This window comes from Euprymna scolopes, chromosome 1 (genome assembly GCF_053919585.1).
Source record: "Euprymna scolopes isolate OS-2025 chromosome 1, ASM5391958v1, whole genome shotgun sequence".
NCBI lineage: Eukaryota > Metazoa > Mollusca > Cephalopoda > Sepiida > Sepiolidae > Euprymna > Euprymna scolopes.
The window spans coordinates 54,188,164-54,207,950 of record NC_136482.1 but is presented as its reverse complement, the minus strand read 5'-3'; the positions used below and the strand labels follow the sequence as shown (position 1 = coordinate 54,207,950).

General features: G+C 30.4%; 1 protein-coding gene across 2 annotated transcripts in view; it reads left to right on the top strand.

The window, feature by feature from the left end:
• Positions 1 to 3,085: 3,085 nt before the first annotated feature.
• The window catches only part of LOC145283378 (uncharacterized), a 52,318-nt gene continuing 35,616 nt past the window's right edge, over positions 3,086 to 19,787 (top strand). For both annotated transcript variants that reach the window (XM_080132277.1, XM_080132276.1), the window contains exons 1-2: positions 3,086 to 3,383; positions 17,911 to 17,957. In XM_080132277.1, the coding sequence (XP_079988403.1) occupies positions 17,918 to 17,957 (40 nt within the window). In that variant the 5' untranslated portion in view covers positions 3,086 to 3,383; positions 17,911 to 17,917. The remainder of the gene's footprint in view (positions 3,384 to 17,910; positions 17,958 to 19,787) is intronic.

Sequence of the window (19,787 nt, the reverse complement as noted above, 5' to 3'; positions counted from 1 at the left end):
TTGAAGTCACCAAATACATATACTTGTAATTCAGTATTGAGATAGAGTGCTGTATCTATGCTATCAGAGACTTGGTTGATTAGGTTGAGAAAGAGAGAGAGAGAGAGAGAGAGAGAGAGAGACAGACAGAGAGGAAGAACGATAATTTCATATGAAAAACTAACGTTTTAACGTAAAATGCGAGATTTATTGGTTTATCACGAAAACTGACCGAGTTAGTGTTTTTAAACGTAATGGAAGATGATTTCTAATTCGAAAATTTCAAACTTTCTCATACTAAAATCTTTGTTAAATTTGAGTATGACGAAGAGTAAGATAAACCTAACATAAAACCGCAAAAGATGTTACAATTTTTGTAGTTAGGGTACATTTGTGTTATATCGACTTGCATAAACTGAGAAAATGTAGGGTTAACGTATAATTGTGTGTGATAAGACATAAGCACAAAATAATCAACAAAGCAGAACTGAGTTTTTAAATATAATTGCACACAAAAAATCAGCACCCCACACTGCACATGAAAACTCTCATTTATTTTTTCCACCAGGATAAACCCAGTCTTTTTATTAAGGTTACACTATCTACCTTAAGACATCACAACAGTTTAATAACAGCTGTTTTTCTATTAAAACATTTTACAAGACCATCTTACATCTTTGCAGAATCACAATTCGCCTATGCATGGAGAATTGTTACGACATCTCATCTACAAATAGTCTCTCACTCTTTACCAGAGTCTAAAAACATCTCCCCAATCTAACAGACAATGCATTATCAGTCAGGTGTTAACCCTTGTTTTATCATTTATTTACTCGTATTCCCTCTGTATTATTTTTTCAAAAGTGCTCCCTAAAACTATAGGAAACTTCCTCATTCTACGCAGTATTAAAACTACGGGAGATCGATTTTCTGCATCCTAGTACAGACCAATTAGTCTCCGGTGGTTCATGAGTACGTGGCTTGAAACTGTGATAAATCCAAACTTCTCAATCACCTCAGAAAATGAGTACAAATTCGCAAATAATAGATTTCATCCTACTAGTCATATATACTGATATAACATAATCTCACTGAATCTTTTAACAGGTGTTCGTTACTAAATCAATAGTTATTAACAAATCAAAAGCTTTCGATAAAGTTTGGCATAAAGGTTTACTTCGCAATATTTCAAGGTATAGAATGTCTTAACCAAAAAATCCCCCTGATATGTTTATAAAAAGTTGTATGGAGAAGAACATAGTGCCCACTAGATTTAGAAGTTGATTTTCTCCTCCGTCAAGACAGGAAGAATGCTCCCTAGACGGTACAATGATACTTCATCTAGGGACATATTTGACATTTCTCCAGAATTTCTTCAGAACTAAGAATACTTCTGCTGCGGAATGGACCGACACTTTTTTTTCAGTGACGTTGGCAACAGATTTAAGTATTCTATTTCAGATCCGTAGAAGAGATCATTCCGAATGCTAATCAAATCATGGGACTATTTCAAGGTGAGATCCATATATTTCAGGTGGAGCTAAGTAAGTAAGTGGTGAGAAAAGCAGAGGTTTTGTTTTAGATGTATTAAAAGCTACCCGCCACATTTCCCATTGTATTTTGTCATGAATGTCGGAAAAGAAAGAATCAGAAAGATTCTGATCATCAACACTCATCAAAACGTTGCGATAAATGAATAGGTTTTCTGCATAAATATCGTGCAATGGTCTTAGAATGTTTAATAAACATCAGAAAGAGAGTTTACCCAAAATGGACCCTTGAGGCACGCAGGCTTTGATAATTTCAGTTGGAATTCTACCATCAACAATTATAAACATATATTAGGTTCACAGGAAGGTTTTTGTGGAATTTTGATTTCAAATGAATTTTCAAAAACATTTTCGTTATCAAACATTTACTTTATATATCATTTTAAAGAGAGTTTCTCGAACAATATAATCGTTTAAATTACTATTGTTTTAAAACAAGTATGTCTTCTATTTAGAATGTTTACTAGTAGGTAGAAAAAAGCACATTTTTACAATTTTCTTATTTAAATTCAAGCTAAGCCGAAAAGCTATTGAAACAGCTCACGATATCAACGAAATGTTTAACCCAGGAACAATTACTGAACGCACACACAGTGGTATTTTAAGAAATTTAGTAGCAGCGACAAGATGATGAGTGTAGTGGTCGGCCATCAGATGCTGACAACGATCAATAAAAAGCCTTAGTCAAAGCTAATAAACGCACAACTGTTCGAGTACTTGCTTCTGAATTAGACGTAATGTGTACGATGATTTCGAACCACTTAAGGGAGATTGGATAGACAAAGAAATATATGTTAAATTGGTGCCTAACGAACGACAACCAAAAGAAACGTCGTTATGAAGTGTCATTTTCCCTTGTTTTACGCAACACGAACGACTTGTTTCTTGACCAGGTTGCGAATTGCCATTAATGATTTTTTGTTTGAGCCGAGATATGTTCATCTTAATTTAAAAGTTAAAAACCGCAAATAGCTTTCTTATCAACCTGGTAGGCTTTTTAGTTAATAAAGATTTGATTAAATAGAATACCGTATCAGTGTAGTCATAGGAGAAAACGTTTATGCACAGGTTTCAGATGACCGTTAGGATATCCACAAGAGTACAATATGACCTTCAGTGTAATGACTTCTGCTGAGCAATTTTCGATGTATATGCTGCGGTGATTTATTTGTTTTTCTGTAACTATTTTGTCAAATCCATAAGATTTAACTTCCTTATTTCATATCAATATAGAAGCATAAGAACAAATTTAGTAAACGTAATACAACATATTAAGATCTATTAATACATTTTGTATGTTTTCGTTACAAAATAAACTTTATTTATTATGTTTAATATGTTTCATTAATCGGATTTATTGGGCGTCAAATTCCCACAGTTATCCCTGAAAGTTTGACAATATGTTTATGATTGTGAAAATAATTCGCCAGAAGTTTCTCAGGACCGTATCGATTTAGCTTTTATTGTTCACGAGATAAAACAAATACGTGTTTTGATTTATATTAATTGGTTCTGCCAACAAACACAAAAGTGACTGCAATCAATCGGTCGGCAGTAATAGCTTTTTAAATGGGTTTATTTTCTCACTCTCATCGCATATTCACAAATAAATATATTTGTGCATGGGCGTGAAGTGTACGTGTTTTCACCAAGTCAAAAATAAACAAAAGTAATCAGTATTTCTTCATTCGATTGTTCTACTTATAGTTATTGTTGATGAATCGGCTTCTTTCCAACTCTGAGACATTTCTCCTCCGTTTAAAAGCCCACTATTAAAACCTCCGTGAGCGTTGCATTGGTCTCACACATTGAGAAATCATTTGTCGAGTTAAACAGTTCTCCAAAAAACGAACGGTAAGTTCATATTTTATAATACTATTTTGCATTATTCTTCCGCGTATATATATATATATATATATATATATATATATATATATATATATATATATATATATATATATTCTCTGGTTTTATATGAGAGTAGTTATGAAAGAAAAATAATATCTGTAAATTGTTTACCTGCACTTTTGCAGTGATTTTCGTCACACATAATTTCAGAATATTTAATCGACAAATCGTAAATAATGCAACGTTCAATTATTAATTTAATATTCAATATGTATTTTTTGCATGCTAAATATATCGAAATATTAATTTTTCATATGTTCTCAGGAAGTCAACATTCTTAATTTTATTATATTGTATTTCAATTAGTGGTAATCATTTATCTCTGTATTTGTTTATCTATCAATTTGGTCGATGTACTTATACTATATATCAACGTTTCTTAAAATGTTTGAAAGATAACTCCAGAATAACCTCGATTAAAATTATAGCCAGAGGAATATTAATAACACAAAATCGCAAACATACCTAAATTGTAATGTTGATATTAACAAATAAATGAACTGAATTCGTAAGGGATAAGTGTATTCTACAACCAAATGACCATACATGAAATATATTCTTATTTAAATTCCCCTTAAGTTTTAGGGTTACTCGCGGATTTTGTGAAAAGTATTGGTAAGTTACTCTCGCGAGATATTGTAGATATTAAAGGGTGAAAAGCGGTTACAATTTGATCGTAAATGAAACACAAGAACAAAACAAAACTAGAGTTGTGATGTACCGACAAAATAATAATGGTATCAGCAAAAACCTTCCAACGAAACATATCTCGAAATTTTCTTTCTAAACCAAATTTTTACATGTATCACAAGCTGAATTTTAGAGACCTTAAGATTAAAAATCTATAAAATGTATAAATACAAATAAGACTAATCAGTGTGCGGAACTGGTTGACACACGATATATATATCTTTATAAGGATTAAACTAAAGGACATAATTTTATAGCCAAATTATGCCTAGAATTCTCATTTCAATTTTGATTAAAATTCAATACATGATTTTGATTTTAGAAATTTGAATCTTAAGTAGTCTTAAATTACAATATGCGTAATCTTGCTTAATTGGAGATAATATATTTTAATGGCTATCGATCAAATTATCTGAAAATCGGAAATATTAAAATTTTAAGACTTGAAGATTAGGTCAATTTTTGCCTCTTTAAAAGACTTAAAAATACAACAAAAGTTGTAATATTTTTTGATATTTCTTAATTGGTTTAATATGTAGATTCGTACTAAGGTCTAACACGTAACTTGTACAGTTTTTCAATAAAAATGATCTAAATAAATTTGGATTACTTTACAATTCTTTATGATTAAAGGGTGTCTTATAATACTTTTTATTACCGGTTCAGTAGTTAAGCACTTTATCAAGTATGTATGGACATATAAACATACACATATAGATTTTTAGTATTTGAGAGGTTAAGGATAATTTTGATGGAATATTTGAATATCTATGCATCTCAAATAGAGATTAAGCTCCAGGAAGGGTTCCTTTAATTTCTGAGAACTTCAACTCAAGTAAAATGAAACCACAAGTGCATACATCTATATCTGGACATCTAGATATATCGAATTCCTTTATGTGTATTTATCTATAATTTTTAAAAAATTTCTTTATAATAATATTTTGTATTCCTGCATGTCACCAACAGAAAACGAATAAAAAAAAATTATAAACTTTTATACTTTTCGTATGCTTTTTATGCATAAATATATGCATATCTATGCATATTTATGCATATATATATATATATATATATATATATATATATATATATATATATATATATATAAAGGGAATTTCTGATTCTCTCTATCTTTTTCTCTGTGTGAGTTTGTGTGAGTGTTTTTTCTGTAAGGACTCAGACACGATTGCGTCTATTTTTGAGAAAATTTACGCGAATGGTATTTGGTTTGTCTAGGAGTGTGCTTACATGGGTTTCTGTGGAATGCGCCTGATTAGTATCGAAAACTGTTAATGTAAATAAAACGATAAAAGTTCAATTCCAGAATAAAATCAACACTTTCATACAACCCAACATCACAAGTGAAATTGTGAAGTTATATCTTTTATAAGATAGGGTCTTGATCGAAATTAATGTTATTTTTAGAGCACAATATAATCATAATGCATTGACTTTTTAACGTTTTATTTTAATTCAAATGATTATGTAAAATTTGTTTTAAAAAATCAACGGTTTATTCTGTGATAAGATATAGGTATCTAAGAAATTATTGTTTTATTTAAAGTATGTTTGAACTATGATACTTGAATTGTAAACTTTAAGTGGCGCAGTATTTACAGAACATTTTATGAAATGAATATATACTCTACAGTTCAATATAGAATAAAATTCGTAGTCGACTAAGTCACTACGAGTTGGAATGTGAAGTTTTCTCTGGACACTGTTAGGAGGCCCAATCTAGTATAGACAATCAATCGAGTTGATTGAAAATTGGAGATTTTACCAATTTCGATGGCAATAATATAATAATATAGGAGAGTGTAACATCTGTTTATTCTCATTCAATATGAAACAACGTCGGATCACACTGTGGCGCATATATACCGTATTTTGGGGTAATTACGCGAACTAAAAAAGTGTTATATATATATATATTTAAATATATATATATATATATATATATATTTAAATATATATATATATATATATATATATTTAAATAAGGGAGTAGTCACCAACAATGTGTATTTTTTAACATTATTTTATTATTCCGTGTCTTGGTTTTTCATTGAGAATTATGTTTGGATCATTGTAATAATGTTTTTAAGTAATTGAAATCGTTTACGCGCGTTTCAGACGGTCTGTGATGCGTCCTCGTCAGAAATTATTTTCTCTGGACACTGTTAGTAGGCCCAATCTAGTATAGACAATCAATCGAGTTGATTAAAAATGGGAGATTTTACCGATTTCGATGGCAATAATATAATAATTTGAAGAAGCTTTATATGCTTTCTTGCAATAATTTAGTTTATGATATATTATAGTCTACATTGAACTGTTAAGAATCTACTGTTGATTTTATTAAATTACTAGCAGTGTGATTCAATCTTGACCAGGATTAAATAATAAGCGAATGTTTCACAGTTCCATATATGTGTTGTTATCGAAATCGATGAAATAACTCATTTTTCAATTAAATCTATTGATTTCCTACTCTTATTGGGAACCACATGCCTCTCGCAATGACTAATTTCACGATACAGTGTAGCATTGCACTTCAGAGAACATACTGTTGATTTATAAAAAAATATTTTTATATATAAGGGATTGCATAAAATTTTATATATATATATATATATATTATTATTATTATTATTATTATTATTATTATTATTATTAGAAAGATGCGAGCATAAAAAGTAATAGCGTTAAGCTTAAACATGGAAAAGTAACGGACTAGTTGTTAAAACTGGAAAAGAAAAGGACACGATATTCTAGTAGAAAAATATAATAAATATATTAATCTCATAATAAATATAATAATCTTATAATATATATAATATAATCTTATAAATTGAATTTAAAAGAAAAATTCTTAATGCTGCAATATTTTAATTCATAAATTTATTATATTTTTAACTAGAATACCTTGTCCTTTTCTTTTCCAGTGTTAAAAACTAGTCCTTTACTTTTCCATATTTAAGCTTAACCATATTACTTTTCATGCACGCATTTTTCTAATAATCCATGATTTTTCAAGGTTTCCAATTAATTCACTTGTTCTTCGTTTAATTTCAGTTTTACTTTTTGTCCCCATAAACACATATGTAATAACAATGTACGGCACTCATCTGCTTTCAATAAAATACTACCAATTATCTCCCTTTTATGCTTTAATTCTGTGTTTCACGAGTTACTTCTCTTTTCGCGACAGTAGTCACTGAAGTGACGCTGTTGCTATGGAAAACAGTCATTAAAATTTCGCCTTCGGCCTTACAAATTTTTACGATTTTGAACACCACCAAATTCATCATTTGTTTTACTGAATGAACATTGAAAATTTTGTTTTCACAATATAGTTGAGAAGGTGATTTATAAACTGTAATAAGGGTTTGAAATTTGGTCGAAAAATGAGTGAGCGGTGAAGCTTTAAAACTGCCACTTATCTAAATTATATATATATATATATACATATATATATATATATATATATATATATATATATATTAGGTTTGGAACGATTAATCGGAATCGGAATCGGGAATAAAAAAATTGGAACTTTTTGTGGTGCCAGAATCGGTATCGGAATCGAACAAAATTATAGCCTAATTTCCGATTTCAAACCGATTATTTTAATTTTATTTTTGTACAACAAAAATGAAACTAGCACAAATTATTTACAACATAAGACTGCGAAGGGCCACCAAATGGCTTATAAATCTCATTTACAGATTTTACATTTATTCACAGAGTTTAATTTATTTTATGTATTGATCATATATTGAGAAATAATTTGCCTATTCCTTTTGTAAACTTTTCGCATTGATTCGTTGAATATCTATTTGTCCAGCACCGATGGAGTTGACTTGGTTATTAAAAGTTTTTAAATGCTCTGTGCGTTCTTTTTAATTTCGTTGTCGCTGTCTGTCATCGCCTGCTTCTGAAACAATTAAAGTTTTATGGCACTTCTCTTTGGGCGCAAGTGAAAAATATAGATGAAAATCTCCGATGAGTTCATCAAAATTTTGAATGAGATACATAAAGAGAAAACATTCTGGAGATTTTCTTAATTAAACAGGAAATTATATCTAAATTTAAATTTATATACATACCCCAAAAAGAAGAATGGGATTCGGACATTTATTACTGTAATTAATAGAAAAGGAAAGGAAATACACAACAAATAAATGTTACCTAAGGAAAGACTCTTCTACATACCTGAAAAAATTGTTTGGGTTTAAACTTATTTGAAAGTGTACTTTTGGTTCCAAACAAACTGAGTGTCTCCTCTTTGAGTTAGAATTTGAATACCCAATAACGCCTACAGAATGGCCATTGATAACCGCTCAAAATTTAAAATTAAACAAACGCTGGTAGAAACACATAAATAAATGTTAACAATCGATCGACAATATTATGGTCTAAGAGTATTTTGTTTAATTATCGATTTTTGAGCAATTAAGCAAGAATGAGCTGGAAATTAGTATTATTTTATGTTAATTTTATGTGCGAAGCAATTTTCCTACGCGAAATTTTAAAACAATTGTTTTTCTTTTTCTTTTCGTCACATATATAATTTAAAAATATAGAATCCCATTTTAGGGAAGTTATTTGGCTAAAGGGATTAATATATTTGCTGCTGCTATTATTATTATAATTATTATAATAATAATAATTATTATTATAATTATTATAATAATAATTATTATTATTATTAGTAGTAGTAGTAGTAGTAGTAGTATATCTAATTTGTTTTACTTTGACATTGAAAAAATCAATCTAATAATCGACCAAACGTATAAAATTGTGAGAAACATATGAACATTTTTTCAAAGATGAAAGCTACAGAATATTTGAACAGAAATCCCCCTAATGTCAAGAATTATTTTTTTTTTAATAATACGTTATTATGTAGAAACTCATTCAAGACATGTGACGGACTTTCTTAACTATTCTCTCCGTACACTGTTTTCTTATTTTGCAAGCTCATCGTCGGGTAATGTTTTGGGGGACGCCAACATGCCATCACGCTAAGACGTCAGTACGCCATATTTCAATCCGTCATTTTGGTTCGATGAAAAGTATGGCAATGCACCAAATTTTATTTCGTCATAAAAACAAATTTCTACAAACAAAAATTATTTTTACATTTTTATCTAGCGATTAAACATGCTCGTACATATGATAAACTACGTTTATTATATTAAAAAAATCGAACAACGGAGTTGAAGTCGATGTTTTGCCTCTAAAACAAAATTGAATTTGTTGATAAGTCTCTCTGTGGTATACGGGAAAATATTTTTCTAATGAATAAAAATGAATACAATTTATTATACAAGAATCTTTATTCATTTATCTAGCCAATAAATCTAAAATTACGTATGAACCACCACGTTTATTATTTTTTAATTCCAACTTACATTCTAATACATCTAATAAAGAAAACACGGTTCTCCACTTTTAGGCGATTATATGTAAACAACTTGAAAAGTTTTGTGGTAAAAATATAATAAAACCCCATACAATAGGTTTCCTTTATAAATATAACGCAAAATCGTCTCACTTTGTTTATCAGACAATTATTATTATTATTATTATTATTATTATTATTATTATTATTATTATTATTATTATTATCTATATATTAATACGATAGCGTGTGTGTTCTTTTGTGTGTCACGCTTTCCGGCAAATTTTATTGGTTGAGATTTAAGAACACACACTCTATCGTATTAATATATAGATTATACTAAATGTGAGTTAATGGATTTGGTAAGTGTTTAATGAGATCCCAGGCATAATCTCCTCCTTCTTTTCAAGTAGGGGGGGGGTGATAGTCCGATGTGTTTACTTATCAGATAAGTGCAAGTTAGAGGCTTATTTGTAACATTCCAAAAATCAGGAAAATTTATCAAGTACTCCTGAGTTCATATTTTCGTTCTTAATGTCCCCTTAAACTCTTCTTAAGGAGGATGCGGATTAAAGTCACTGGAATGCTGAGATTTATACTACACTCAGAAATTTATGTTGAAGTAATGGTTGCCTAATCCCTAACCGTGTTAATGTTTTATATGTTAATTTCGAAAAGCTGCTGAAACAGTTTATAATTTAAACATTGCTTTTATTTCAAGTATATTTTTAACAGTGAGGTGGGGGGATATGAAGTCAGTCCAGGAAATGGCTGAAACCGTTTACGATTTAAACATTACTTTATTTCATGTATATTTTTAACAGTGGGGCGGAGTATATGAAGTTAGTCCATGAAATGGCTGCAACCATTTACGTTTTACTTTAATTACTTTATTTAATGTATATTTTTAACAGTGGGGTTGGGGATAAGAAGTCAATCTTGGAAATGGCTAAAACAGTTTTCAATTTAAACATTACTTTATTTCATGTGTATTTCTAACAGTGGGGCGGGGGATATGAGGTCAGTTCCGGAAATGGCTGAAACAGTTTACGATTTAACCATTACATTATTTCATGTATATTTTTAACAGTGAGTTGGGGATATAAATCCCGGGACTGACATGAAGTCAGTCCTGGGATTGGATGAGATAAGTGCAGATATCTACTAGCAGAATACAAAGCGTCGCCCAGGATTGAATGAGATAGGTGGAAAACATATAGTAGCAGAATTCTCAGCGTTGACCGGGATCGAATGAGATGGGCTGAAGTTATATTGTGGCAGAATATACGGCGTCACCAAGGATTGGATAAGATAGGTGGAACATATATACTATGAGAATACCCGGAATTGATTGATGTGTTTGTAATGAAATAATCAACCGAGGCAATATATCAAATTTATTAGTTTAGTAAAGGGCGAGGCGAAAATATGGGTTAAAATTGTAAAAAAAATAATTGTCAAAATTAGTTAAATATCCTAGAATTATAAATAATTATGAAATGCGAGTTAAATGATTGGTGTGTTTGTAATGATATAATCAGCCCAGACAATATATCAAAGTTCTTATTTAAGTAAGAGTGAGAGCCCATAAAGTGGGTCAAAATTATGAAAAATGATTGTCAACATTAGTAACATATCCCAGAACTGTGAAAATAATGAAACGTGAGTAAATTTATTGGTGTGTTTGTAATGAAATAATAGGTGCAAATAATATATCAAAGTAATTGTTTTAGTAAGGGGGCGATGATGTGGGTTTAAATTATTAAAAAATAATGGATTATGAAAAATGATGAAATGTGAGTTAATTAATTAGTGTGTTTGTGCTGAAATAATCAGCCCAGAAAATATATAAAAATTATTATTTTAGTACGGACAGGGGCGATACTGTGGGTTAAAATTCGGAACAAATATTGCCGAAATGAGTACCATATCCAAGAATTATGAAAATGATGAAATGTACGTTAATTGATTGGTGTGTTTTTAATGAAATAATCAGCCCAGACAATATATCAAAGTTAATATTTTAGTAAGAAGGGGGGGGGCAATAATGTGGGTTAAAATCATGAAAAATTATTGTCGAAATTAGTAAATTATCCAAGAAGTATGAAAAATTTAAAAATGTGTATTAAAGTATTGATGCGTTCGTAATGCAAAAATAAGGCCCGGAAATATATCAAAGTTATTATTTTAATAAAGGAGGGGTGATAATGTGGGTTTAAATTGTTAAAAATGATTGTCGAAATTAGTAACATATCCAAGAATTATGAAAAATGATTAAATGCGAGTTAATGGATTGGTGTATTTGTAATGAAATTATCAGCTAAAATAATAGATGAAAGTTATTATTTAATAAATGGGTGGAGGCTATATTGTGGGTTAAAATATAAAAATGATTGTCTAAATTAGTAACATATCAAGAATTGTGAAAAATGATGAAATGCGAGTTAATTGATTGGTGTGTTTGTAATGAAATAATCAGCCCAGACAATATATCAAAGTTCTTACGTGAGTAAGGAGGGGGCGGTAATGTTGGTCAAAATTATAAACAGTGATGGTCGAAATTAGTAACATATACAAAAATTATGAAAAATGAAATGTGAGTTCATTGATTGGTGTGTTTGTAATAAAATAATCAGCCCAGTCAAAGTTATTATTTTTGTAAGGGGGGGGGGCGATAATGTGGGTTTAATTTAGGAAAAATAATTGTCGAAATTAGTTATATACTCATGAATTATGAAAAATAATGAAATTGATGTTAATTTATTTGTGTTTGCAATTAAATAATCAGCCCCGGAACTATATCTAAGTTATCATTTTTTAAGGAGTGAGCGATAACGTGGGTTAAAATTATTAATCATGATTGTCGGAATTATGAAAAATGATGAAATGTGAGTAAATTGTTTTATGTTTTTGTAATGAAATAATCAGCCCAGGAAATACATCAAAGTTATTATTTTAGTCAGGCGGAACGATAATGTGGGCTTGAATTTCAAAAAATTATTGTCGACATTAGAAACATATACGAGAATTATTAAAAATGATGAAATGTGAGTTAAAGGATTGGTGTGTCTGTAATGAAATAATAATCCCAGACAATATATCAAAGTTATCATTTAAGTAAAAGTAGGGAGGCTATAATGTGGGTTTAAATCAGGAAAATTGATTGTCGATATTAGTAACCTATCCAAGAATTGTGAAAAATGATTAAATGTAAGTTAATTGATTGATGCGTTTGTAATGAAATAAAAGCCCAGAAAATAAATCAAAGTTATTATTTTAAAATGGTTGGGTGATAATTTGGACCACAATTATGAAAAATGATTGTCATATTAGTAACATATACAAGAATTATGAAAAATGATGACAGGTGAGTTAATTGATTTGTGTGTTTATAATAAATTAATCAGCACAGACAATATATCAAAGTAATTATTTTAGTAAGGGGGCGATAATGTTGGTTTAAAATAATAAATATGGTTGTCGGAATGAGTATCATATCCAATATTATGAAAAACGATGTAATCTGAGTTAAATGAATGGTGTGTTTGTAATGAAATAATCAGCACAGACAATATATCAAAGTTATTATTTTAGTGAATGTTGGTTAAAACTGTGAAAATAATTGTCGAAATTAGTAATATATCCAAGAATTATGAGAAATGATGACATGCTAGTTTATTGATTAGTGTATTTGTATTTAAATCATCAGCCCAGACAATAAATCAAAGTTATCATTTTAGTAAATGGAAGGCGATAAGTTGAGTTTGAATTATGAAAAATGATTGTCGAAATAAGTAACATATCCAAGAATTATGAAAAATGATGAAATGTGATTTTATTGATTAGTGTGATTTTAATGAAATCATCATCCCAGACAGTATATCAAAGTTATTATTTTAGTAAAAGAGGTATTTTGGGTCAAAATTATGAAAAATGATTGTTGAAATAGTAACATATCTAAGAATTGTGAAAAATAATTAAATGTGAGTTAATTGATTGGTGTATATGTAATAAAATAATCAGCCAGACAATATTTCATACTTATTATTTTAATAGTGAGGGCGATACAGTTTTAACCGAAGCGCTAGAATAATATGACGGTGACTTTATTCGAACTGAACGCTCACAGAATGCCAGCAGCAATATATTACATATGAAAGATGCCGCTGTTGTTGTTGTTGTTATTATTATTATTATTATTATTATTATTATTATTATTATTATTATCTGCATCTCGTTTTTGCTTTTGTTTTTTTTACAGTAAAGGAAATAAATTTAATAACCCACCAAATTTTTATAATTAAATAAAATTTAAACTTCATTCATAGAAAGAAGGCCCATAATAGTTAACAAAGCCAACGTTCTATACATGTTAAAAATAGTATCCTCAATAGTGACATTATTATTTAAAAATTCGTCCCTAACCATGGGAGGTGGCGTTATTAATATTTTGTTTTTACTTCTTTTTCTCTTTTTGTCTACCAATCGTAGACTTTTTTAAACTGTTCAGAAAACTTTCAAGTAGAATTCTGTACACTAACGTGTTTTAAAACTAAAATGAATCTTTTGTTGTCTTAAAATTTTCAATAAATTACAAAGAAAAACATTTCGGGAAAATATATACGTGGAAATTCTCCTGGGAGTAATGTAATAATTTGAAAATTTGCAATACTACTAATTAAATATTTAGCAATTTTAAAAGAATCGGAATCGGAAATCGAATCGAAATCGGAATTCCAAAATTTTTCCCGATTCCGATCCAATTACCAATTCCGTTATAAAATTACGATTCTGATTCGATTCCCGAAGTTGATTCTTTTAATATTTATAAATATTTAATAAGATATTTGTTTTGTATTTTTTTCGTAAATTTTCAAATTATTATCTAAATCCCCGGGTTATTGCCGGGTATATTTTTTTCTCAAATGTTTTTCTTGTAATGTATTGCAACTTGAAAGAGAACACAACGTTTATTTTGATTTTAAACAAAGCCAAATTGTATCAGTTCGTCGTTAGTATACAACATGCTACTTGAAATTTTTCATAAACAGTTGAAAATAGTCGACGATTGATAGGTAAAATGAGAAAACGATCTAAGGACAAAATAGTAACAATGCTCCCCCATGGTTACGAACGAATTTCTAAATAATAATGTTACTATTTAGAAAACCATTTTTAACATGGAGAGGGCGTAGGGCTTCGTTTACTATCATGTGCCTTCCTTCTATGAATGTTCAAATTTATTTTAATTATATAAATTGATTTGCTTTGCTGTAAAAATCAAACAAAAAAAACGAGATGCAAATAATAAAAACTAACGAGATCTGTGGAAATTCCACAGAGGACACATTCATATGTAATATATTAATGTTGGTATTCATGACGTATATAGAGATGCTCCTATTTTATTATAACTCTTGTTAAAACTGCAAAATTATTTACCTGAGCTAGAAGGTCGCTTAAATATATTTTAATTCTTACAGATTTCATATATATTATTAAAGATATAATGTTCTATCGATTTGTATATACTATAAAGTTACGACTTCAAAAATAAAAAATATATCCATATGACTTTGGTTCATCAGCTTGAGCTTTTCCAGCTATAATCGAAACTGAAACCAAAATTTATGAAGAATTCTTGATAAAATTATTCATTTAAAAAAATGGATCACTGGAGTTTCATCAGCTATAATAGAAATCGAAACCAAAACTTATGATCGGCCTTAGAATTAATGGTAAAAATTACTTAACTGCTTAAAAAGTTATAATGTACCGAAATGCGATCAGTTTACATTATATTTATATTCACAACTACATTCCAAAATAGCGTTTCAGTGTGCTCACACATAATCGCCTAAAAAAGTGAAATCTCATATGTTTTGGGTATTTTGAATGTAAATACATGTTCTTTTTAAGTTTACAAACTTCTCAATGTTTGCTCACCCAAAATGTTTTTATACACTTGTGAGATTTTCATCTATATTTTCACTTGTGCTAAAGCCAAACAAAATATAAGAAACATAAAATATTTCAAAGGATACGTTTATCACACAAAACCAGCACCAGAAAAAAATCCCAAACATGTTAAATCTTTGATATTAAAATCCGAAATCTCTAATAAACACCATACGGCAATTTAGGCGCGGAAAGCTTTTTAAAATCTGGGATATTAAATAGGTAAGTGAACTCTAGAATATTTACTTTGCTTACAATAAAAACTAATCAACATAAATTAAATCAGGTTTGGAGATCCTGAGTATTTCCTTGTGTCCAAAAAGATACCATAAAACTTTAATTATTTCATAAGAAGCCGATGACAAACATCTCAATGTACAGCTGGCGCCAACGAAATTTACCCACCTCGTACAGAACATTTAAAACTTATTAATAATCATATGAACTCCCTCGGTTGATCGCATATAGACATTTTAGCGAATAGATGCTAAGCGATTAAAAAGGTAATAGGCAAGTTATAAATGACCAATACATAAAATAACTTAAACTTTGTTAATCAAGGTTAGATCTGTAAATGAGAATTATAACTCATTCTGTGGCCCTTCTCAGTCTTACGTTGTAAAGTAACAACTTCTTATAATAATAAAAAAAAACAATGTATAATTGTTTCATTTTTTACTTAAAGAATCGGTTTGGAATCGGAAATTAGACTATAATGTTTCCGATTCCGATACCTCAAAAGTTCCGGTTTTTTCGATTCCCGATTCTGATTCCAATTAATCGTCCCAACACTAATATATATATATATATATATATATATATATATATATATATAGAGAGAGAGAGAGAGAGAGAGAGAGAAAGAGAGAGAGAGGGAGAAGGGGAGAGAGATGTTATCTAATTATCCACTGACACTAAAATAATGCATATGCCGCTCCCTATCAGGGGATACCTAATTGGTCAATGGAAAATTATTCCCAACTCGCATTTAGGTAAGAATCCATTTTCGTATAAATTATTCAAAAAAGGATCGCAAAAACAAAAAATAGAATGACATCTACATAAAAAGCGGTACATTCAAGCAGTCATCCGGGATAGCCTAGCGGTAGAGGTTTACAAATCTTTCTATTAGGTCTTGATTTCTAATCTCGCTAGATTCAATGACTCTGATGAGGCCTAGAGGACGAAATACGTATCAGTGGATATATATATATATATATATATATATATATATATATATATATATATATATATATCACAAAATAAAATTGACTCTAGGATAGCGATACAAAATAGTTTTAAAACTAACAAAAAAAATAATAAAAAATAAACAAATAAATAAATTAAATAAACATGAATATACATAAACGATCACACATATATGTATGTATATACATATGTATATATATGTGCATATGTGTATGTACACATATATATATTTATATATAAACTAACATTAAAAAAACACAAAAAAACACACTAACCTAGATTTAAAACAGATTAAGAAAATAAATATCCAGGCTAAATAGAGCACACACAAAGAAACAGGTCAACCAGAGGTCAAATAGGCCTTTGTTCGATAAGTGCATGCTCATTGGCTGATAGGACGGGCGCGGTGGATACTAGAAAGTTGATTAGCTTACTAAAATCTCAATAGAAGATGACAATATTTTTTTTTACATGGGGGTCACCACTTATCAAGGTCCGAAGGCCACTCAGGGATAAGGGTTATTGCGTGTACAGTAATCAATGAGATAGTATTGTAGTAATCATTAGTATTGGGGGTTTTGATAGAGTTTCTTACTAAAGGGGGCGGTTTGTAAGGAGTTTGTTTATGTTGGACTTGAAGACGTCCAAGTTGTAGTCAGGTGGGAAACAGGCAAGCGGCAGAGAGTTCCACTGGCGTGCAGTTCTAAGAAAGAAGCTTTGCTCATGGAATCTATGTTTGGATTTAGGCACAGATAAAGAGTGGGGGAAATTATTGACAGTAGTTTCAGGCAGACGGGTGTTTCTCGTGAAAGATTGGCGAGGGGGACGAGGGATTGGAGCTCAGACAAGCACCTGCCATGGAAATAACGATAAAACAAAGACAGGCTCGCAACGTCTCTTCTGTGGGAGAGAGGTTGCAGGGAAGAGAAAAGGGCATCCTCCACTAAACCACGAAGTCTATTTTGTACTCTGTCAAGGCAGGATAGGCTGTTTTTAGCAGCTCCTGCCCAGATGTGGCAGCAGTTCGCGCATAAGCCTGAAGAGTCCTAGAGTGGATGAAACGCGGAATATTCAGTGTAGCTTAATCGCCATATACATTTTTTAACTTACTATATATATATATATATTTATATATATATATATATATATATATGCATGCATGTGTATTAATTTTGTCATACTTTATTATTATTATCTTTTCAGATCAACAATGGTGTCAATATCCAGTACAATTCTAGTATTGTTTTCAGGTATCTATATCTATTATATGTTTATTCTAGCAATACACTTACTCTCAATATTTTGCCACCGTTTTATCTTTAACTAACATTTCAGCCCGGTGTTTCCCGGGTATTTGGATGTGTCTGTTGAATAAAAAAAAGCAACAAAAAAATATGTGGTAGTAGGAATGCAGGCTCGAACCCGTACCGCGAAGGAGGAAAAGAACGGGGTAAAAACCTAAGGCCTATACTGTTACGACCACTGCTAAACCGGAAGCGGCATTTTTTAAAATTAAGGCTAGACAATCTAAAGGAGAGGATTACTTTTAAAAATATCGGCGAAAAAAGTGACCTCCCCCCCCCCTGTAGAAAAGTGCCTAGTTTAAGGGAAAGATATTAATGTTCTTAGCCAATTTTTCGATATTTGTCGTATGAAAAGTCGAACTTTAAAACGATACTGATCTTGGTAAAATCCGTCGGCTCTATTGAAAGTTTTAGGCAGACATGCAAACATACATACATGCATACATACATTTATATATTAGTAACTAAAAATTTCCGACCAAAAACCGATGAAAAAGCTTGCCCTATCTCTGAATACCCTTTATGTAAAATTTGAAATATTTAGACCAGAAACTGTCTGAGTAATTTGGAAGAGACCGCAGATGTTATTTTTTTTAAATTTGACCCCTTTTTGACCCCTTAACATTTATTGTTTTGCGCTCAACTCAAGTTATTAAGTTAGATCCATGTCCAAGGAACCTATATCTAAAATTTCAATTGTTTAGACCCAAAATTGTTGGAGGAGTTTGGTAGAGTTCTCAAAGGTCAAATCGCTGAAGTTTGACCTCTTAATCTCACAAATTTCTGGCCAAAAACCATTCACATCGATTTTCCCAAATCTCAGTAACCTGTATATCAAATTTCCAGTCTGTAGACTAGAAAATTGACAAAAGTTATCGCGTAGGGAAATTACAGACACAAACACATACAGACACTTTCACTTTTATAGATACACTAGCATTTCAGCCCGGCGTGTTTGGAGGTGTATGTTAAGCAAAAAGAAACAAAAAAAAACGGTCAATTTTTTTTTTACTTTGACCCCTATTATGACCTCTTAACATTTATTGTTTTGGGCTCAAATCAAGTTATAAAGTTAAATCCATGTTCAAGGGCCTATATCTAAAATTTCAAGTGTTTAGACCCAAAATTGTCGGAGGAGTTTGGTAGAGTTCTAAAAGGTCAAATCGTTGAACTTTGACCCCGTAACAGCCAAATTTCTGGCCGAAAACGGATCACATCGATTTTACCAAATCTCAGTAACCTGTATATCTAATTTCGAGTCTCTAGACTGAAAATGACAAAGTTATTGCGAAGGAAAATGTACAGACACACAGACACGTTCACATTTATGCATATACTAGCATGGGTGCCCGGCGTTGCCCGGGTGTTTGGAGGTGTATACTGAGCAAAAAAAAAGTCATTTTTTTTTTATTTAACTCCTATTATGCCCCCTTCAAATTTATTGTTTTGGGCTCAAATCAAGTTATTAAGTTAGATCCATATCCAAGGAACCTTTATCTAAAATTTCAAGTGTTTACACCCCAAAATTGTCGGAGGTATTTGGTAGAGTTCTCAAATGTCAAATCGTTGAACTTTGACCCCTTAAAAGCAAAATTTCTGGCCGAGACCGATCACATAGATTTTCCCTAATCTCAGTACCATGTATATCAAATTTCGAGTCTATAGACTGAAAATTGACAGTTATTGCGTAGGAAAATGTACACAGACTTACACGCACACACACAGAGACACGTTCATTTTATAGATATACAAGCATTTCAGCCCGGCGTTGCCCGG